This window comes from Micromesistius poutassou (genome assembly GCF_964030765.1).
Source record: "Micromesistius poutassou genome assembly, chromosome: 11".
Classification (NCBI taxonomy): domain Eukaryota; kingdom Metazoa; phylum Chordata; class Actinopteri; order Gadiformes; family Gadidae; genus Micromesistius; species Micromesistius poutassou.
This window is the reverse complement of record NC_140281.1, coordinates 5350811-5373977: the sequence shown is the minus strand read 5'-3', so window position 1 is coordinate 5373977 and position 23167 is coordinate 5350811. Positions and strand designations below refer to the sequence as shown.

At 46.7% G+C, this 23167-nt stretch overlaps 1 protein-coding gene across 1 annotated transcript in view; it reads left to right on the top strand.

Moving 5' to 3' along the window:
* Positions 1–22037, top strand: part of LOC311355116 (suppressor of tumorigenicity 14 protein) — a gene marked incomplete at both ends in the record, with an annotated part of 28267 nt that extends 6230 nt beyond the window's left edge. The window contains 15 exons of the mRNA XM_084474847.1: positions 1328–1518; positions 2022–2117; positions 3449–3671; positions 4542–4684; positions 5155–5252; positions 5627–5736; positions 14120–14253; positions 14911–15015; positions 15232–15342; positions 15952–16065; positions 17190–17309; positions 17821–18004; positions 20736–21007; positions 21493–21629; positions 21870–22037. Of these exons, the coding sequence (XP_084330973.1) occupies positions 1328–1518; positions 2022–2117; positions 3449–3671; positions 4542–4684; positions 5155–5252; positions 5627–5736; positions 14120–14253; positions 14911–15015; positions 15232–15342; positions 15952–16065; positions 17190–17309; positions 17821–18004; positions 20736–21007; positions 21493–21629; positions 21870–22037 (2206 nt within the window). The remainder of the gene's footprint in view (positions 1–1327; positions 1519–2021; positions 2118–3448; positions 3672–4541; positions 4685–5154; positions 5253–5626; positions 5737–14119; positions 14254–14910; positions 15016–15231; positions 15343–15951; positions 16066–17189; positions 17310–17820; positions 18005–20735; positions 21008–21492; positions 21630–21869) is intronic.
* Between the last annotated feature and the right edge of the window lie 1130 nt (positions 22038–23167).

Here is a 23167-nt window from a genome sequence, read left to right as displayed (position 1 = left end):
TCTGTGTAAAAGTATATCATCCTGAGGTATCGAAAAACAATTTAAAAAAAAACAATAATGATCAAAGATGAATGTGGCACACAGAATGCTTCTGTTCATCGTTGCCGTCATCTTGTGCTAGTACTTCTTGATGTGAACAAGAACAATTTTTTGTTATCGCAACCGATTTTCTATGTATATGCAGTCTATGTGTAATGTATTATTCCATTGTTTTTTATTATTGTTAATATATATAATATGGAAGTAAATCTGTCTCATCGGATTTTGAAAATAAAAAGCCATTGAATTTTAAGCACTGAATATTTATGCATTGAAATAACGTATCTGATTTTTTTTCTTATGAATTTAACTAAATAGTCAAAGTTAAAAAATGCAATAGTCTTAATTCAGATTCAAAATTATATGTATTCATTTCAACTTAAATATTTTGTCCCCAAATTCAACATGCAAAATTCAATGTACAAAATTCAGCGTTAACATCGGGGGGACCCAATGAAGAGCAATCGATCCTAGATGCTAGATCGCGGTCAAGCAAGGAGAGCGAGCGGGTGTTACACCGAATTCTGCGACCCACCGAAAAGTGTGACCCCAGTGTGACCCCCTGCTGTTTGACATTTTCTACAACATGCTCGAGTTTGAAGCGTAGACAGGCATCAGGCATGAAGTAGTTCACGTGTGGAAACATGCACAAGCTTAAAATGTAACGTTTGTATCGTCATCGATGACTCGGAATGGGTGCATTCGTTTTGGACACCGGGCAATAGCATGTTGGCAAAACGAAAACGAAACGAAACGGTTGATATGCCTCTGTGATGGCATAACGAGCCGAGCATCTGGGATCGATTGCTCTTTCTTGGGTCCCCCAACGTTAACGCTGAATTTTGTACCTTGAATTTTGCAGCTGAATTTGGCATGTTGAATTTGGGGACGTTGAAAATATTTAATACATAGCATTATGAATCTGAATTTAGACTATTGCATTTTTTGAATTTGAATATTTAGTTAAATTCGGAAGAAAAAAAAAACAGATACGTTATTTCAATGAATAAATAATCAGAGCAAAAAATTCAATGGCTTTAATTCAGTGGCAAAAAATCCAGATACGTTATTTCAATGCATAAATATTCAGTGCTTAAAATTCAAGAGTATGTAATTTTTTTAAAATACATCTCCTGGAATATAATTATATTCTATATATATTTTTTAATCAACATGATAATCTAATTTGCATGTCAAGGCTCCATACCCCTAACGTTCTAAAGCTCTTTGTGTGATTATCTTAATCTAAGTGTTGGAGTAGCATCACTGTGAGCTCTGTGTGTGACAGTGAAGGAGCAGAAGGGCTTAATGTATTTTACTGGAGCAAGTTCTCGGCTTCGGACGACGTTGCCATGGCGATCCGGAGGTGGAGCCCTGCCCGGACGCAGCGACGGTTGCCAGGCAGCAACAAACTCAAGGATAGCCGCAACGAGGAGCGCTACCTTTTGGACCGTGACGACGAGATGCTGAAACTGCTTGGTAGGAAAGAGCACCAGATCGTCAACACATGAACGCATTAATAACCAATGTGTTAACTCACACTCTCTCCTACCCTTACACACTTTATACCAGGGGGCCCCAAATTCTCTGTAAAATAAGCAGTGCTTTCCCATTGCCATGTTAACAAAAGTGATGACTAACATTTCTTTATATATCTTGTTAATCAATACTGTATTCCCCTTTTGAGCCTTTTGTTTATTGTGGCCATCCCACAACCTCTGCCCTGCTGCGACCCCCTTATGGGAGGCAGTCCCCTTCTGAAAACCACTGCTTAAGGTGGTTTTCAGAAGGGGATTTATTTGGTTTGAGCATCCTCTTGTTCTATCATAGATGGACAGCAGCCATGTTACAACTTCGCATCTCAGGAGCACTTGAACTGTCATCACATGAATCCCATACAAAGCCTTATCCAGTCGTATTCACACTGTGAAACTGTTGAACTTTGAACCCCTTGTTGATGTTATTCTTATAAACATGGACAGGGTTGAACCCTGAGGATTTCGACTCAGACGACAAAGCAGACAAGTTTAAAAACCCCAACAGCATCCAGGGTGGGAAGTGGCAACTGGGGTTCCAAGGTGAGCATACACAAACTCTAAAATAGTCAAACTTTCGGTCTATTTGACCAGATAGCTTGTCCCCGCCATGTCCTTGAAATTAGCTTGATGCTAGTGTTGGAATAGTGTGTTTGTGAGCTCTCTTTGTGATTAGCTTGATGATTGTAAGTCGCTTTGGATAAAAGCGTCTGCTAAATGCCCTAAATGTAAATGTAAATGATGACCTGTACAATAGATGCTCTGCAGTGCATCAGGATGTAGTATAATAATAATCTGCAGAATGTAATATACTAATAATAACGTGTTTACATTATTCTCTTTTATTGTCCATATTTAATGCTAGTTCCTAGACTTGATCCTTGCACTGTTGTACCAGGCCCGGATCCAGAACAAAATTACTTGAGGTGCATCTGAGATTAGAGGGGCTGCACCAGTGCTATACTCAAACCAGTTCAGACTTCGCTTTTTACACAGGCCTTTCTACCAGTAGATTGACAAGTTGGGACAATAATATTTAAATAATCTGTGCTAAAGAGCTGGTATCACATCATGTCTTTGTGATGTGGAGAACATTTCAGCTGCAATATAAGCTTATTGATATCCAAGATTTGGATAGGAGAAAGGTGTGAGGTGTAAAAAAAAACAGAATTATGCACTGAAATTATGCTGCCCGCTGGCGCAGGTCACACGCACCTGGCATAATAATAACATTATTTTTGGTTTAATTGAACAAAATAAATGCAGCAAACAATGTTATTTAATGGAAAATGTCACAAGTGAAATTAAAATTAGTTTTTTTTTTTTTCATAAAGTGGGGGCTATAGTGGGGATAAGCAGTGAGTTTAGCTCACCTGGCCTGTTTTAGTTCTGCTATAGTGGGGATAAGTATTTTATTTATTTATTATTTATTATTGTTATCATATTTATAATTGTTTTAACTCCCTCCTCCTTTTTTCAATAGAGGGTGCACACAATTTAATTGGGGGTGCAATGCATGCTTATGTACCCCCGTAGAACCCGGCATGTGTTGTACGTATTTGCACCACCACCATGACACCCATTCTCCTAGAGCACCTGACCCTGCATGCTGAATCACAGGGTCAGTCCCTGCCCTGTTACTGCAAGCGTCTCATGCTGATACATCTCTTTTTACATTATTGTGGATATTTTCTTTTTGTATCTTTTATTGTCCATATTATTCATGTGGATATTTTATCATCTTGTTTGTGTTGTATGTGTATGCTGTGTGTGATGTCTTCAAGCTACTGGGACTTTGAATTTCCAATGGGGTATAAAGTATCTTCTATCTATCTATCTAATGATAATAACCTACATTCTGCCCTACACCCCAGCCATGTCCTTCGACCTGTACGCTAAGTACGGTAACAACCGCACGCTGAGCCTGGTGAGTCCCAAGCGGCCGTACTACCAGTGGCGCCTGCGGGTGCCCTCGGGCCACCTGGTGCGTCTGGTGGTCCTCACGCTGCACGCCGGCGCCACGCCTGGGAGCTGCACCGCGCACAAGCTGTCCGCCTATGACTTCCTGCTGCCGCTGCAGAACAAGATCATCGCCCGGTGGGTGGGGGGTGCTCACAGGGGAACACTGGTTTCAGAGGAGAGGATCTGTTATTCGCTCAGCTCAGGACAGAAGCACCTCACACTGGAGAATAAACGATCAATGGTTAAACAATACTAACACTATAAACATAGGGACAGCAGGAATAGATATGAGACAACATATAACATATACCACAACATATTTTCAGAGTTTAGAATTTGGGGAATATAGAATGTGAAATATAGATATAAAATGCCTCCAAGCCAAAATAGAATAGTCATACAATATGCTTGTCTATAAAACATAAGTCAGTGACTCTGAAATAAAGTGTAGTGGGCCACCAGCACAGAGGTTTGATGCTCCCATGTCCTGTGTGATTCAGTCAGATGCTCTCTCTCTGATATAGACTCAATGGGTGTCTGCTAAAGAACTGAAGAGCAATAGGCCGCACAGAAAACAGGGAGTAGGGTCACTCCCAGATTCCTTCTTTGTGAGACCGTAGTCCTCCATCAATGATCCTTCATGTCAGATATTAAAGAGAAAAGTAGTTTGATTTGTTTGGTCACGGATGTATCTGAAGGGAGAGAATGTATATTCCTATGCTTTTATTCAATGAAATAACTGGTCTAAACGGATCCTTGAAAACATGGTTGGTTCTATCAAATGGATTCCTAAAGGAGTATAGACTGCACAAAGTAACTGGAAATACATACTTTAACTTCCATGATAATCAGATACGACTGACTCACTTGAGAAACTGTGTTTCTCAAATGAGAGCTTACTGTTAATATAGACTGCATCAGAGATAGACTGGCACTGAGCATGGCGGTTTGGATGTGATGTGTGTATTTGATGATGTATGTGTGATGGGTATGGGGTGTTTCCAGGTGGTGTGGGATGCCCATGACCGGGACTTCTCCGGTCATGAAGCTGACCTCCTCTGGCAACGTGATGCTAGTCACCTTCTCCTTTAGCAGACAGAGGGATGGGGCCGTCTTCAAGGCCTACTTCCAGGCCATCCGCAAAGCAGGTCTGAGCTGGACCCCCACACACACACACGCACAGGCACAGGCACGCATGCACACGCACACACGCACAAGCATGCACGCATGCACACACACACACACACACACACACACATACGCACGCACAAACACACACAGGTATGCATAAACACCCACTCTCATTAACACATACAAATAAAGATATAAACACATGAATTACACCCACACACACAAAGAAATAAACACACACACACACACACACACACACAAACACATCAAAATAGCCATACACACACATACATGTAGACACATATGGTCATCGGTGAGGGGATAGGGTATAGATTATAGCAGAAACTCAAACACACAAAACCCACCCACGCACACTTAATGCAGACATTATAGTTGACTGATCTATTGGTATTCAGAGGTTTGTGTGGTGATTGTGTGTGTCTGCGGTGGTGTGTGATCCACATGTGATGTTTGTTTCCCCCTGCAGGCTGTGGAGGGTCAATATCCTCCTGGAATGGTTCCCTTACCTCCCCCTACTACCCAGCCCACTACCCCCCCAACGTGGACTGCTCCTGGACCATACGGGTAAGACAGAGAGAGTGTGTGTGTGTGTGTGTGTGTGTGTGTGTGTGTGCGGGGGTGTGTATGTGTGTGTGTGTGTGTGTGTGGGGGGGGGGGGGGTGGTGGTTTTGGCTGTGGCTGTGTGTTGATGTGTGCTTGTGTTTATGTGCACGTCATTGTATTTATTTGTGTATGTGTGTTGTTTTGTGTGTGAGTGCATGTGAGAGAACAAAAGATACATTCAGAGAACATTTAATTCAAGCCAATTGAGCGACGTTGTGTTGTGTTCGTGTTTAGTTTAACGTCATCACACTATCTGTGTGTGTGTGCGTGAGTGTGTGTGAGTGTGTGCGTTTGTTTAGCCTTCTTTCTGCTCTCCCCGCCGGTGTCACTTCCAGGCTCCGTTGCCAGGATACCTGATCTCCGTGACGATAGTAACCTTGGACATTCAGGACTCCTCGTCCTCGGATGGCTGTGAAAAGGATTGGCTGGACATCAGAGGTGTTAAGTACGTAGAAAAAATAAAAGGTACAGCAGTGTAATCCGACCATCGCTGGTTCAAATCCCTCCCCAAAAAAACATCCTGGCACACAAAGTCAACTGGCAACAATGAGTACTTTAGTCTCGAATCTCATGAGCAAGGCACACAAGGCCCTCACAACAAGAGAATCAGGTTAGCGAAAGAGAAATGTAGTTTTATTCACAGTAGCAGTGTCTCACTTGGTCTCCTGCCCAGCAAACATTTTCTCGACCTGCGTCGAAGCGAACAAGTCCAGTCGACGTCGAGTCACGACGTGACTTCATTTCGACATGAAAACATAATCATTAGAGGAATGGTGATTTCAAGGTAGACTTATTTTAGAGTGGTGTAACCGAATAAACACTCCCAGCAAACATTTATGCATTCAACAAGTCTAAAATACGCCGGGTCACAACGTGACTTTATTTCGACCATTTGCCGACATGAAAACATATATGCTGCTACGGAAATGGTGATTTCGAGGAAAGCTTGTTTGACAGTGGTGTAACTGAATAAACACTGTTTATATCGCTATTTAACTTAACAACAAAGTAACTTTGTAACATTAGTGTGAACGGTAATGTTTACACATTAATAGTATTATTGAAAAGTGTTAATACTATATACTATGTATATGGCATAATACTATATGCCATATACATGATAGCAATATGCTATCATGTATATGGCCAATATAGGTGCTAAAATATATTATTCCAGCATTTACTCAAGTTCCATTTAGGAACTATTTTTCCTTGCGCACCAACACGTAATCCCTCCAACGCATGCACAGGTGATATCAGTTTGCCGTCAAGTTCGGCACTCAGCAGCATGCGGGAGTTGCAGGTGAGTTTCGAAAAGACACTGCAATTTAAAATGCAACTGTATTTGTAGAGACATTACCCTTTTGTTATTTGCATGCTAAACTGTTGAATTTGAGGCTACATGGCGTATTCTCATGGATAGCGGGTTTTCGTATTTGTAACGTTACATACGAACTGGGAGCGGGAAGCTAGCAGGCTAACGTTAGCTTAGCCCTGAAACGGGACGCTGCTACCTCCCAGCTGGGGAGCAGCAGCATCCCGTTTCAGGGCAAACGTTAGCTGTGTGTTATTGAAAATAAAACACGGGTGGCAAAGCCCTTTCCCCGTGCATTAGTCCTGTGAACTGTTGGTCAATTTGAGGACCCATTCTTCTCATTATTGATAGCGAGAGGGGTGATGACTTCCGATGTAGCTGGCTAAATGGAATTGATGTAGCCACCAGGTAGCCCTTGAGGCTGGGGCGCTGGATGGTCAGACTGTCTGTTATGTTTGAATAACGGAGACTGAAGCCAGAGCTTACTTGGAGCGTGCTCTCCGTTTATTAACCAAAACGCAACTCACTGAAAACAGGTACGGTCACGTGAATCGCACGTTACCGTAAAACACATTGCACTGACGCAGCAGTGCCAGATGTAACAATTCCCCCCCCCTCACAGAACTAGGAGTGATACTCAGTCACAAAGTTATGCAGGTGCTCGGGCCTGCCGCGTGCCCGAGCTGGACGGGGTTCAGGTGCAGCAACAACCACTGGCCCGTCGGGCTGGGCCGGAGGAGCTGGGATTGGTGCAGCCTCTAACCATGCAGCCGGCAGAACTCTAGCAGCGGGCACCACCAGGTCTGGGCTCGGGGGGGCGTGTACCTTGCCCAGGCGGTTAGCATGCCAGCGTGTGCCGTCGGCGAGCCTGAATGTAGCCGGGCCAAGCTGTTGGCTGACCTGGACCGGGTCCGACCAAAACGACTGGAGCTTGTTGTCCCGATGAGGTCGAAGAATCCTGACCCAGTCCAAAACAGCGATGGCAGGTGGCTTAGCACGTCGGGCCCTGTCGAAACGGTCCTTCATCCGACGCTGGCGTGTGTCGACGGCGGCTCGAACCGGGTGGGCTGGGGCCCAAGCTGCTGTAGGGCGGAGCCTATCCAGAGGCAGCTGAAGCTCCCGCCCCAGCATAAGGGAGGCTGGGGAGACTCCTGTGGTGGCGTGTCGGGTGGCCCGGTAATGCAGCAGCGTTTGGAGGAGGCTGGTGGTGAGTGTGCACCCTTGTGCCAGATGGGCCCTGATGCCATTTTTCAATGACTGGTTCAGCCGTTCCACCCCCCCATTCGCAGCCGGGTTGTAGAATGCTGTGCGAATGTGGCGTATTCCTTTCCCCTCCAGATAAGAGGACAGTTCGTGGGAGACCATCTGGGGACCATTGTCGGTCGTGATCCTCTTGGGCAGGCCCCACCGCGCGAACAGAGAGTCGAGAATGTCAACCAACACCTTGGCTGTGACCGAGCCCACAGGCGCTACCTCTGGCCACTTAGAGTGGAGGTCGTAGACAACGACAAGGAACCTCTGGTGATGCGGTACTCCATGCAGCTCGCCGCAGATGTCAAGTTGTAGGTGCTCCCAGGGTTTGGACGGCCAGTCCAGTGGTTGCATGGGCGGGGGTGGGGCTGGGGCCCTGGTCTTACCACTAAGAAGGCAAGCAGTGCAGTCCTTGACCAGGGTCTCGATTTCCCTATCGATGCCTGGCCACCACACCACGTCGCGACACCGCTGTTTGAGCTTGACTATGCCCAAATGGCCCTCGTGCGCCATAGCAAGGGCACGCGCCCGAAGGGCACTCGGGACCACAGTGCAGAGCCCACGAGCGATGCAGGTGTCGTTCCAACATGACAGTTCGTCCCTGACCCTGGAGTAGGGGAGCATCTCATCTGGTACCCTCGCCGGCCAGCCTTGTCTGATGTAGGTCGAGAGTGTAGACAGGGTGGGGTCGTCAGCTGTCTCCTGGAGGGGTGTGTGGAGGAGCTGGACGAGGTCGTGCTCGGCCTGGTCCTGACCGGGGGCCAAATATGGATCTGGGAGTGAGTTGGGGATTGCACGTGACAGCAGGTCAGCCACCACGTTGTCTCGACCCGGCGTGAAATGCAGGCGGAAGTTGTACTGCTGCAGGCGGTCGGCCCAACGATGGAGACGGAGTGGTTTGTGGCCGGTGCCAGACGTGGCTAGGAGGGTGGTGAGGGCCTGATGGTCCGTCCTCAGTGTGAATGCGCGTCCGTAGAGGTACATGTGCCAGCGCTCACATGCCCAGAGGCACGCTAGGGCTTCCCGCACCCCCACCGAGTACCTCTGTTCCATGGGGCTGAGAGCCCGTGAGGCGAAGGCGATCGGCCTCTCCACACCCCCTTGCAGCTGGGACATCACAGCACCGATGGCCATGGCGGAGGCATCACATGTGACGAGGGTGGGGCTGGCTGGGTCGAAGTGCGCCAGGACCGGTGGTGTGGTGAGCTGGGACTTCAGGAGGCGCACAGCGTCCGAGCAGGCAGACGACCAGAACCAGGGCTCACCATGTTTCAGCAGCTGTCGCAGTGGTGCAGTCGTGACCGAGTACTGTGGCAGGAAACGTAGGTAGAATGCTGTCATACCCAGGAAGGAGGCCAACTGAGTGGCTGAGGTGGGTTCCAGGACACGGTGGATGGCCTCTGTGTTCGAGTGGAGTGGGTATATGCCATCAGCCGAGAGACGGAACCCCACAAACTCAATGGCCGGGGCAGCGAAGACACACTTCTCGCCGTTGAGTGTGAGGTGGTGCTTGGCCAGTGCACTGAACACTCTGTGGAGGCGCTCGTCGTGGCTCTCGACAGTGGCCCCGTGAACCACGATATCGTCCAGGTAGATGGCCACACCCGGGATCCCAGCGAAGATGGAGGCCATTATCTTTTGGAAGCAGCTGGGGGCAGAGCTTAGACCAAAAGCCATGCGTTTGTAACGGAAGACCCCTTTGTGGGTGATAAACGCGGTGAGGTTGCGGCTCTCAGGGTGTAGTGGCACCTGGAGGTAACCCTGGCGGAGGTCTAATTTGGAGAAAGTGGTGGACCCGTGGAACTGGGCGGTGAGCTCCTCTATCGTTGGCAAAGGGTATTTGTCTGGGATGATGGCCTTGTTTACCGCTCTTAGATCCACGCAGAGTCGCAGCCCCCCAGACTTCTTCTTTGCCACCACAATGTTGGAGATCCAGGGCGATGCATTCACCTGCTCGATGATGTCGCCATCGAGCATGCTCTGTAGCTCAGAGGAGATGTCATCGCGGAGGGCCAGTGGAGAGCGGCGGAGGGGCTGGATGACAGGCGTCACCTGCGGGTCTAACAAGGGCTGCAGCCCACACCGCTGAACAGCATGGGCCACTGTTGCTGCCAGGGGATGGTAACAGTGTGAATCTCTGAGCCAGCGGTGTCTAGCAGAGTGAAACCGAGGCTGTTGAAAAGGTCGAGGCCTAGGAGGTTGGTCCCGTGGCGTGCGATATTGAACCTGAAGAGTGGCAGTGTCTTCTCTCCGTATTTCACAGGCAGCTGAAGGGAGCCCACGATGTCAATCTTTGAGTTGGCATAGCCACGCAGGGTGGTGGTGGGCTGCCCCAGTGGCTCGTGGGAGAAAAACTGTGTGTAAGTCGCCAAGTTCAGGAGGGACACCGTGGCTCCAGTGTCTAGGAGGAGCGGTAGAGTAACATCACCAACCATCAACGAGCATGTTTTAAATGGCGCTCGTCCTGAGCTAACATTGTGGATGATTGTGGTAAGTGGCTGGGAGGCTCTAGCTGGGGCAGACCTACAGACTTTGTGAAAGTGGTTGAGTTTCCCGCAGTTGGAGCAGGTTTTACCACGGCCAGGACAAATCTGAGCTCTTGAATTGTGCGCAGAAGAGCCACAATTCCCACATGGCTGGTGTGGGCGGTCACGTGACTGAGAGGCTAGTAATATGTTCTCCTCGCTGCTGTCTGCACTCACGTGCAGGAGGGGCACGTGGAGGGGGATAAACTAGCTGCACATTCCAGAGCAGATTCAACCTGAACTGCAAGGTGTAGAGCTGCTGCTAATGTTAAATCATCATTTTCCAGTAGGAGTCTCCCTTATTTTGTCACAGTTTGTGTGCAGTATCAGGTGGTCCCTTATCATTTCGTCCTGTAAGGCCCCGAACTTGCACAAGCTAGCTAAACCTCGTAAATAAGCCATGAACTGCGTCACTGACTCACCCGACCGTTGGTGTCTCCGTCGGAATATGACGCGACGGAGCAGAGCACTTTGTGGGGCTGCGAAATGTGCTTTTAGTAGCTCCACGGCATTTGTGTAAGTTGTTGCGTTGCCGAGAGTTCCAAACACGCGCTGTCCCTCCGCTCCTAGGCAGTGCAGCAAGAGTGCACGTTTCCTCACTGCCGAAACATCTTCTAAGCCGGCAGCTAGAATATAAGTTTCAAACGAGGAAATCCAGCGAGGCCACGGCACCGGTGGTTCTCCCGGTAGGGCTAGGAAGGGGGAGGGTGGTGGTAGGGAGCAATCAGCCATCTCTCGTCGCCAATGTTATGTTTGAATAACGGAGACTGAAGCCAGAGCTTACTTGGAGCGTGCTCTCCGTTTATTAACCAAAACGCAACTCACTGAAAACAGGTACGGTCACGTGAATCGCACGTTACCGTAAAACACATTGCACTGACGCAGCAGTGCCAGATGTAACACTGTCTTCGTCCACTGAGCCAAATACTTGGTGTATTTTGGCCAGTCAAACTTCCCACTCTCCCCCAACCTTGTACTGGTGTTTTCTTTCCAGCTGCTGTGACGAGATGGAATCCCAAGGCCACAGATACAGAAATCGAAGCAGCCATGAGTTTACACCTGAAACATGCACCTGCAAGGACTGGGGGATGGGATTTTGGTCCCAATAAGTTTTCATTTTGTTGTTTAAAGAAGATGTAGGCCTACTTGGGTATAAATAAAATGTTTTTGATAGTGCACTTTATACCCTGAAATCTGTCTTTTGCTGAAGATTAATAGGACATGTATTCATGCTTGATTGATAGAGTATGCATAATTAAACAAAATATTATAGATGTAGCCAAATATTGCTATCCTTTTGATGTGACCAAATGCTCTATAGGCTACATTTGGTTATATCTATACATGTCTCATGTCGGCAAAGTTGGCTGGAATTGGTCTAATGGTTGTAAATATGTTTACAACAGATTGAGAAATGTTTAATTATCTACATGCAGCACAAGAACTGCTTGTTATAGGTTTAGTGGGTAGCTATACTGAAAACCGTAAATTAGGGCATACTACAAGGTAACTGAAATGTAGCTTAATACTATTTTTTTTTCATAATTAAGTGGATATTTAGTGTCTTGGCTTAAAAGTAAATTTAACGTAGGTTGAAATAATGTCTATACAACGTCGAAACGACGTGAATTGATGTTGTCTATGAGCCGTCGAAACGACGTCGGTCTTTCGACCAACGTCAGAAAAACTTTCATATCATCCCCTCAAATCGACGTTGTTTCGACCTCCATGACCAACGTCGATTAGACGTCTGATCGACGTTGAAATGTTTGCTGGGTGTCATCTCCCCTTACCTTTACCTCCAGGAAAACAGGGAAACACTAACCCAGTACAGACTTGTATATATATATTGATTGAATAGAATAATATCCATCTAGCTTACTACTGGAAGACAAGACACTTACAAGCATTGCGGCCGTCATCGCAAACCTATTTTTGCTATTGTAAACCTCTCTTGCACAGCATAAGATTGGTCCTATTTAGCACACGCTGCAGACGTGTTTTCATAATTTGTTTATTCAAATGTTTTTTGTCCCTTCTGATAACCCGTAGGGTTCATGCATGTGTTGCTAGGATACCATTTAATAAAGTTTGCAAATAATCTTATGGGTAAGCCACGTCATTTTTACGGTAAACATAATCTTAGTTTTAGAAGTGAAAGTCACACAGGAGTAGCCTATATTTTTAATGAGTTTGTCTGAATGCTAATCGTGTAGCCTACACTGTTAAATGTTGGGTGATTCTAACTGAGATGTAAATGTAAATGAGGAGATGTGAATAACAGCAGTGCGGTGAGGTTCGTGGCTGGTGAGGCACTGACATTTTCAGTCAAATACATAAACCCAATAGAGTAGCTTAAATCATCAAATCTATTCTTGAGGTTCTAAACATTTTCAAAGAAATGTGTCTTTGAACGTGAGTAGTCGAGTCCTATGTCCCGTCGCTGGCCTCTGTAAACACAGGCGCCATAGCCCAATCATATAGCCAACTGAAATGAATTCAAAGGCCCCCAAAAATTAACACAAGAGGCTCTGTTGGTAGCCTACAAACAAATGAACACGAGTGACCCCAGTGAAGTAAAATTAACGTTAACACAAAAGCAGCTTATTGATATGAAAATCAACTCTTACCATTGACGAAAGGCCCTTTTCCTTGAAAACTTGGCTATTATTACACAAACAGCAACTTTCATGGGAACTCTTTAGCCTACATAATCCATCCATCAAAGTTTCAGGCCATCAGCTAGGCTACGTCCTGCGCTGCCTGCCACTGATCCATGTAGCACCGACATTAATAAGTTCTGGGCCAACTCAATGAAATCCTGTCCTTCAATCGAATGAAATGAATATCCACAACCCTTACATTGGACATAAACAGGTTCATATCCGCCTTGACTACTAAGTAGAAATACTTCCAAAGTAGACTGCCCTTCATTTTCCGTGGTTAAAAAACTCCTGATGCCACCTACGTCTCCCATCATATGCGCTGCGCACATAGGCTAGACTAGGCTAATTTATGCACGATTTGCGTTGTCATACATAAACACACTCACGTCCTATTTTTAATTTATTTTAATCACAAAAACAAACCTTTATATCAAATGAAACGATCGACCCCATTGGCTACTCTACATAATGAGCTGTTTTAAATTTAAAATCTTCAATGCCAAAAAATACCAACATTGTTGTGTGGCAATTAAAATACAGATAAAACATAAATAAAACATAGATAAAACAATCATGCCAAAAATTGCCAGAAAACACACATAAAAAATAACAATAATAATGTCCATGATGAAATTCCAATGTCCATGATCTTTTCTGAGCTGAAAGTCCACCAAATGGCTTCTTTTTAAATTTTTATTCTGAAAATTGTAATGTGTGATGTGAAAACGTGATGCGCGTGCCTACGACACACATTGATTTGCTTGGTCTAGTAACTTTACACCAGGCACCAGGTGTCCTGGTATAAAAAACAATGCACACGCTTGGAACCAGAATGTGATATACAGGGGGTCTCGGGGGTCAGAGAACCCTTGACTTGACACTGGAGACCCCCTGAAAGCCTTACAGCAACATTTTGGGGGGTCTCTGTAAAAGCGTGTTGGAAAAGCGCCCCCGTCACCAAGAGAAGGCCACAGAAACTGAGTCTGTCAGGACTCCACCCCTCGAGCACCAGGTAGGGGGATACCCCCGCTGGTACCATCTATAATAACATGGTGTATCCCCCTCTCCCAGGCTGTGTAACCCCGTGTCAGAGAGCAGCAGGAAGCGCATCTACTCGTCTCCAGTCACCCTCCACTTCCACTCGGATGAATCTGTCACTCACAAGGGCTTCTACCTGCTCTACCGCTCCTTCTCCCCGGAGAACGGTGAGGCTGTCACTCACAAAGGCTTCTACCTGCTCTACCGCTCAGGCTGTCACTCACAAGGGCTTCTACCTGCCCTACCGCTCCTTCTCCCTGGAGAACGGTGAGGCCTGACGCCAGCTTCCCTCCAACACGCATTGTTTCATGGTCAGACCACTGGTGTGAAAGCCATCCCCTTCTTGTGGCTTCTTGTGGAGGATGGAGGGTCTGGTGCATGACCTAATGGTGGCTCCGCTGACTCAATGGGGTCAAATGTCCCTCAGTCCCTCAAGTCTTTTTTTCGTGAAACAACTGCTTATGGGAACAGCAGTTTGTCGTTGGTTAAATGAGTCCACTAGTGCTTGCCACACGTGAGAGACATTACACGACATTACATGTGCAGCGGTTCAGAGCAGTACTGCAGTTTAGGGTTTTGTGGTGTTCCCTGCCATGACTTTCACAGCCCTGATGAAACATAAATTGCCCTAAAGACACTAGGGCCTCCCATGGTCCCAGTAAATCAGCCCTTGCCTCCCCTTATGGCCCTACTGTCCCTGAAGCAAATCATTGATGTGCCCAAAGAGAATAGGATGTCAGTCCTATGCCAAGCAGCCGTACAGGACTACTGAGTTCTCTTTCTGTGGCTCTACGGTGAGACTAGTCCTGTTCTCTGGTCCTCAGCGTGTCCTCGCCAGTTCCGCTGTGGGGACGGCCGCTGCGTCCCGCTGAGGAAGGTGTGTGATGGCGTCAGGGACTGCTCTGACGGACGGGACGAGACCAAGTGCCGTGAGTGGCTCATCATGTTTATGGAAGATGGATCCTGGTCTAGAAATTGTCCATACAGTCATAAAATATTTTACAGACAGCTTATAACCGTCAATAACTGGAGGACAAACAAATGTGTGTGGGTGTGTGTGTTTGTGTGTCTGTGTGTGTGTGTTTGTAATTAACCATGTGTATGTATAACTACTTTGTGTGTGTGTGTGTGTGTGTGTGTTGCAGCGTCCTGTAAGCCCGGGGACTTGTCCTGTGGGAACGGAGAGTGTAAACCTCCAGGGAGCCGGTGCCTTAGCCAGGCCCCCTGTGGAGATAGCAGTGAGGAGGCCAGCTGCGGTACGCCCGACACTGACCTTTCTCCATCCGCACTATGCATCCAACCACACCGCGCCACAGCCATTTGCATTTACACTACCAGTTAAAGCACGACGTGCTGCGCCGTACTGTACAGTACTGTACCGTACTGTACCGTACCTTACAGTACCGCAGCATACTGTACTGCACCGTACTGTACCCTACCGTACCGTGCCGTACCTTACAGTACCGCACCGTACCATACCTTACAGTACTGTACCATACCTTACAGTACCGCACCCTACCGTACCGTACCTTACAGTACCACACCATACCATACAGTACCGCACCCTACCGTACCATACCTTACAGTACCACACCGTACCCTATCACACCATACCACACCATACCGTACCATAAAAGAATGCTTTGAATATTGAAATCCACGATGTAAGAATATGACATATTGTCCATAGTCCTTACAACGAAACTAATCGGAACCAAATCTGTCCTATTTTAACATATTAACAAACTATCATCACCATGGTACTCTTTTATTAAACCGTCATTACCATTTTTAATTGGGCTTATATAGTTATAATAAAGAATGTGTGTGTGTGTGTGTGTGTGTGTGTGTGTGTGTTTCTTTAGGTGGGAAGTGTTTCCACATGTGTCCAAACAAGGTGTGTGTGCCCAAGTCCTCGGTGTGTGACGGAGTCCTGGACTGCAGGGACCGCAGTGACGAGCTCAACTGCAGCAGAGCATGTGAGCGGGAGCTTTCATTGTTTCTACGTGGTTATGGTGTTGATATCATAGTTCATATCTTGCTAGAACTTCCTCTCATAAGTTTGTATATGGCCTGTGTTTAGGATATAGGACTACTAGTTCAATGAGTTGAAGTTTATTTATTTCATAAAGGGACATATAAAGTATATTGATGAACATTTAAAAAAAAAAATATATATATATATATATATATATATACAGGATTATAGCCAAAGGCTAATTTCCATCCTTAGTCCCTAACAGGTAGATCAGAAAAATCAGAGTAAAACATCATAATAAACCTTACAAATTATCCCAGCTAGTGACAACAGGTTTGATTTTCCAGAAGCCATTTTTTAAGATGATTGGAAAATTAGGTAAGAGTTGATAGTTTTTGCACTGCGTATTGCAATTGGTATAGAGTTCCAGGTGTTGGTTGCTCTATAGCAAAACATTGCCTGGCCAAAGGCACGGTTCAAAGGTTCTCCTAAAGGGAACAGTGCAATTACCTCTGGAGCCTGCTCTGGTTGTGCTATTTGTGTTCCTTTTTTTATATTCTTGTAAAGGAGGTGGAGCTAGACCATGAAGGATTTTAAAAGCTAAACTAGAGTCAGTGTATTTCACGTGTTTTCCATATGTAGCAACAAAAGTTTCTTCTGACAGCGGTGCTGAAGTGCAGAAGTCGCGCCTCCCGGCTAAACGGGAACAGCAACAGAGTGAGCGTGCTGTCCAATCACAGCAGACTGGGCTACTCAGGAGGCGGGCCTTAATGCGACATGATACAACATGACATGACAACGACATGATTTAACCGTTTTTGAAAGACACTAAAATTGGTTTTGCAGAAATGAACAGTGTGAGAATAATAAGGGGTATTTCTAACATAGAGGCATGTAACCCTATTCTAGTAGTACCCCCAAATGCAATTATTAAAAAGGAGGTAATGCCCAATGATGTGTTAGTGTTGTCCTTGTGTCTTCGTCATTCAATATCAAACTATTCACATATATATATCAAACTATTCACATAGATATGTATATATCCAACTATTCACATAGATATGTATATATCAAACTCCCTAAACACCTTAATTAACTGCACATTTTTAATCTTTCCATTGTTAGACAACAAAGGCTGTCTGCCATCGTCCTACAAATGTGCCAGCGGGAAGTGCGTGAACAAGCTAAACCCCGAGTGTGATGGAGCCAAGGACTGCTCCGACGGCTCTGATGAGCAGCGCTGTGGTCAGTGGTCTGCTCCCCTCACCCTGTCACTACTGTCACTCTGTCAGTACATCACTATCTCTGTCAGTACCATCACTATCTCTGTCACTACCATCACTCTGTCACTACCATCACTCAGTCACTACCATCACTCTGTCACTACCATCACTCTCTCACTACCATCACTCTTTCACTACCATCACTCTGTCACACTACGTGAGTGTGCGATTTGGTGTCTGAGAGATAACATGGAACCTCCCCTGCCGGAGGCATGGTTTGGTCTAGGAGTAATTACTACTGAAAAGAGAGGCCGCTGGGATAGGCCGAACACCGCGTGTGACTGCTTGCAGTCCTAGTTCTGTCTTTCTTTTTCTTGATCAGTTTGCAATAGTCCCTCTTATTGTGATCTTTTAATCATACTCTGCTCTTGTTGATAAAAGCTGTGCCTCTCTCACTCTCTCTCCCCTCCCTCCCCCTCCCTCCCTCCCCCTCCTTCCCCCTCCCCCCCCTTTCCCTCCCTCCCTCTCCCCAGGCTGTGGCACCAGACCTAGAAAGCGCTCTAAGATCGTGGGGGGTGCTGATGCGGGGGTGGGCTCCTGGCCCTGGCAGGTCAGCCTCCAGATGGACCGCTACGGCCACGTGTGTGGGGCCTCGCTGGTGTCCAACCGCTGGCTCATCTCTGCCGCACACTGCTTCCAGGACTCAGACGCCATCAAGTAAGGATTCTGCTGTGTCATGGCCCGGCTCTTGGCAGGGAGGAGCGAACACGATTGTGCAGCTCCACCCACCATGAACCACCTGAGAGGAGAGAGAGACAGGGAGGAGTGAAGGGTCTTGCCCCAAGCTTCACAACAACACACGAAGACAGCCAGAGGGCCGTCACAGCTGTCATTGCCTTTTATCACATGACTGAGGCTGAGTACAGACAAAGCATACAATCACAATTGGAGCAGCTACAAACTAGTAATAGTAACCTGCTTTAAACCCTCCTACCCGGCTACCCGCCACAAGGCTAGCAGACCTGTTGCTAGAGCCAGTGAGCTAGTAACCTGTTTTTGGTGAATGGCTTTGGAGGGAGGTCTTTAAGGGAGGGATGGGATTTCTATGGTTGGATCCTCAGATTGCCCACGCTAACTTTAAGTCTAGGTACGAGGTGGATGAAACTGAATACAGTTGGCATCATCAACATCTCCAGTTCTGACGTCAGTTATACTTAACAATAACAAACACAAACTGAGGTCCACCGTTGGGCCGGGTCTCCACAGCGGCGCCATCCAACAGTTCAGAATAGGGCTTCAGAATGTAGACCCCACAGAGGGACTGTTCCACTATCATCAACCAGTTCCACTGAACTGCCCAGCTATGGGGGAGAGACCAAGGCCTTCTCTTTCCCCAGTTCAGTTCAGCTCAGTACTCGTCTAGTATTTGTCCCAAAAGGGAAATTTGGTTTACAGCAGACACAAATACAACATATAAAGACATGAGACAAAACAACTGGACCAAATACAACCAATTCAATAAAATAACACTGTTCCTTAATAAAAGTCTATTCAATTTGATTTAAATTCTTTAAAAAATAAAGCGCTTTAGTGGTGTTTGAAAGTACCATCAAGGTTTAACACTTGTTGAGTGCATTTATTGCACTAGGAATATAGGAACATGCAGGGCCGGCGCTAGCCATTTGGGTGCCCTAAGCACAAATGCATTGTGGTGCCCCCCTGAAAATCATCAATCAAACATCAATTCAGTAATTGTCAGTACGTTTCTCTTTATTTCCAAAATAACTTCTCAACATTAATGTTTTGCAAAATGTAATGTGCAAATAAAGAGAAATTAAAATCTTGATAAAAGACTACACTCATTTTGCATTAACAATAGCACCAAACATTAACATAAGTCCTGAACTAGTAGTTGATGGTTGTTGGTCAGGGCTGGGTGCTGTTGCAGAGTCTGCAGAGATTGGTGGTTGATGATGTGTGCTTGAACTGCTGGTGGATGGTTGATCATCTAAATCTTCCTCCTGGTCTTGAGGAACTCCTTGCACATATCTAAGCATTGACCCTGCATTCAGAAATACAAGAAAAAATACTCAGGGATTGTACACTGAAATACAGTTTTGCACCTTGATTCAAAAACAATATTACATATTAATTACAGGTTTATGTAAGCCAATGTGTAAAACACTGATGCATGACAACATTTAAAACTATTTTACCTTTAAGACAATGATTGATGGCTCACAATATAAAAAAAAATCGACATAATTTGAAAACTATGAATGTGAAGGCAGATGCAAGGTTTCTCAGAATTCATGTTACCAGGAGCCATTCTCCATTCATCAACTCATTACTTTAAAGTATCATCTGTAGCATTACTTTTTCCACTACAGTACACAATTGCATACTCGTTGGTTCACAGTACACATGCATAACGTCATAACGTAGGCTACATAACAAACGCCAAATAAACGTCCTGAAATGCAGTAGACCTATATAAGTAAACTTGGCTAATACTTGGCTGACGACTTCTGATGGCTAAAATAATATAGGAGCTAATGTTAGTTTGTTGATGTTAACGGTAACGTTAACATTACCTGGCAAAAGCATAGACATTCATACAAGGACAAAATATATACAGAATTAGCCATTTTTATTTAAAACATTTTCTTACCTGCCATCGACGTGCGTGCATCATCTCGCTGTCTCTTCTTATTTCTCTTATCCGCCCCCGACTCTTCTTGCCTTTTCGAGGCCATGTCCTAACACAGGTGTCTGCCAAACTTGAGAATGATTTAATCGAACATACCACTGGGATGTGGGGGAGGGGGGCACCAAGGGGAGAGAGAGGAGACACATCTTTTTCTCGAGCAAATGTTACTTTTGTATTGCTATTAACATGTTTTACACATGTTAATTATAAATATATCGCTTTATTATGATTATTATTATGATGATGATTTATTACGAGACAGATTTTTTTGGTGCCCCCCCAGACACTTGGTGCCCTACGCGCAGTGCGTGTTCTGCGTGTGCGGAGCGCCGGTACTGGGAACATGTATACCTATCCACCTTATTCCAGGCTAAACAATGCACGCCGCCATGATGACCAGTGCGGTTTACCATTTCCGGTTAGAAGTGAGAATACGTAGCTGGTAGTACTTTAGTGAGAGGATGAGTTCGGGCTCCACTTGTGCTCGACTTGCCATTTTGACATAATGTCATATATAACTTTTAAAACTATTGCCGTAGCCTTCAAGATATGCGCTAGTGGTGCAAATGTGCTGGCCGCAATGTTAACAGCACTCGACCGGAAATGGAAGACCAGCGGGCCACTATGAATCATGGGAAATAGATAGTCGGAATAAGGTGGATTGCACCTTATCCTGGGCAGCCTGTACCTCCGACCCGATGGAGGGAGAACTAATTCCTCCCTACCTGTCCTGCCCAGGTACTCGGACGCCCGGTCCTGGCGAGCCTTCATGGGCCTGCGGGCCATGAGCACGGGCAACGCGGGCGCGGCCACACGGCCCATCCGCCGCATCGTGCTGCATCCCCAGTACGACCAGTTCACCTCGGACTACGACCTGGCGCTGCTAGAGCTCAGTGCGCCCGTGTTCTTCAGCGACCTGGTGCAGCCTGTCTGCGTGCCCGCGCCCTCCCACACCTTCAGCACTGCCACCAGCTGCTATGTCACCGGCTGGGGCGTGCTGATGGAGGACGGTGAGAGGCTGTTTCTACTCTACAGTATTAGAAGTACACCCCTGTTGGGCATACGCCCAACCTAACCCTAACCCTAACACCTAACCCTAACCAAACCCTAACCCTAACACCTAACCCTAACCAAACTCTAACCCTAACCCTAACCAAACCCTAACCCACCATCTACCCCTAACCCTAACCCTAACCCTCAAGGTTGCTTCCAGGTAGGCTGTGATCTTTGGGCGTGGAACCTACAAGCAGTACCTCGGCCAGTGCCCTGCCCAGCCCATTCCTCACTCGCAGTATTCCCTTTCTGGACTCCCAGCTACACCACTGCACGGCACAGAGTTCACCAGCACAGACATGCAGAAGACTCTAACCATTTAGAGAGGTTCTAGTGGGGTCATGTTGATGGAGGGGGGGGCGGTTATGGTGATGGGGGTCCATGCTGTATGCTCCTCCTGACGTGTCCCGGGGGGGGGGGTCTCTGTGGGAGGGGTCTCCAGGGGAGCTGGCAGCGCGGCTGCAGGAGGCGCCGGTGAAGATCATCAACAGGAACACGTGTAACAAGTTGTACGACGACGCCGTCACTCCCAGGATGCTGTGCGCTGGAAACCTCCAAGGAGGGGTGGATGCCTGCCAGGTGTGTGTGTGTGTGTGTGTGTGTGTGTGTGTGTGTGTGAGAGAGAGAGTGAGAGAGAAACAGAAACATTTTTAGTTAGTGAATTCTATGTATTTGTTGTAACTACTTTTGCTTTGTATGCTTAACCAAAAATAAATTAGATGAAATTAAAATGTGTGTGTGTGTGTGTGTGTGTGTGTGTGTGTGTGTGTGTGTGTGTGTGTGTGTGTGTGTGTATATGTATGTGTATGTGTGTTTCAGGGGGACTCTGGCGGGCCCCTGGTGTGTGTTGAGCGTGGGCAGCGCTGGTTCCTGGCGGGTGTGGTGAGCTGGGGGGAGGGCTGCGCCCGGCTGAACCGCCCAGGGGTCTACACCCAGGTGGTCAAGTTCGCCGACTGGATCCAGCAGCAGACCAGAGGTCAAGTGTGACACGGGAAGGGGAGGAGCCACCACCATATGAGGAACACAGAGACGGCAGACAGACGGGCAGGCAGACATACGGACAGGAGAGACAGACTGACCGAGATGCATAGAACCGAACGTACAGACAAAAGGACTGAAACAGCAGGAGCAGGCAAAAAGGCAGATAGACGGACACAGACAGCCAGAACAAAGAGGCCATCAGACAAGACAGACAGATTGGATAGAAAGTCAGACAAATTTAACAGCACAGAATGACAGACAATCAAGATAGCCTATCCAGACAAACTGAAACGCACAGACAATCAGGCAAAACAGACAGACAGACAGACATCTTAAAGGAAACCTCTGGATTTTTCGACCTGGACCCTATTTTCTGAGAATTTGGGTCTAAGGGACAAATGAGAACAATTTTTAGAAAGAGTCCATTATTGAGGGAGAAGGCTGCAGCCATTAAACATTTGTGAACGGCCTGCGGTTTGAATCCTACATGGATGGGCCTAAGGGCCTGGTGACCACTGACTATGTGGTCTATGGCTATGTTCTCACATTATGGAAAGGAGCCCTGGAGAGATCAAGCGAAATACCTTTCGCTTGATCCAGTTAGTTTGCTATTGTGCCCAACCAAGTCTCGCTCGAGGAGAAATCTCGCAAGAGCTGGGTGGTTGCAGGAGAACGGTGGAGGTGTGACTGGGAGCTGGAGAGAGCAGCCCAATAGAGAGACTTCTCCTTGAGCGAGACTGGGTTAGACACAATAAAAAACGGACTGGATCAAGCGAAGGGTAAAGAAAAGTTGTACTTCTCTGTAGGGATCCTTTCTATATTTTAAAATCTAAGCAGAGCCCTTTGAGAGGGCGTACCTTGATTTTCAGTCCCCAGAGTTTGAGAGTAGAGGGAGCGTAAGACCAGCTGCTTCGACTGTAGATCCTCTACAGTCTGCCCCACAACGTGTCCTCCAGCCATGGTCTCCCACACAACCTGTCATGCATTAGTTCAACTGGAGTTCTACACCGCAAATGGAGCGAGTTCTCTTCTGCCCCGTCTGCTAGTGGTAGCCCCTCCCCCATGTGTCCACTGTGTGTGTGTTGACTCCTTACACACGTCCGTCCACTGTGTGTGTGTGTGTGTGTGTGTGTGTG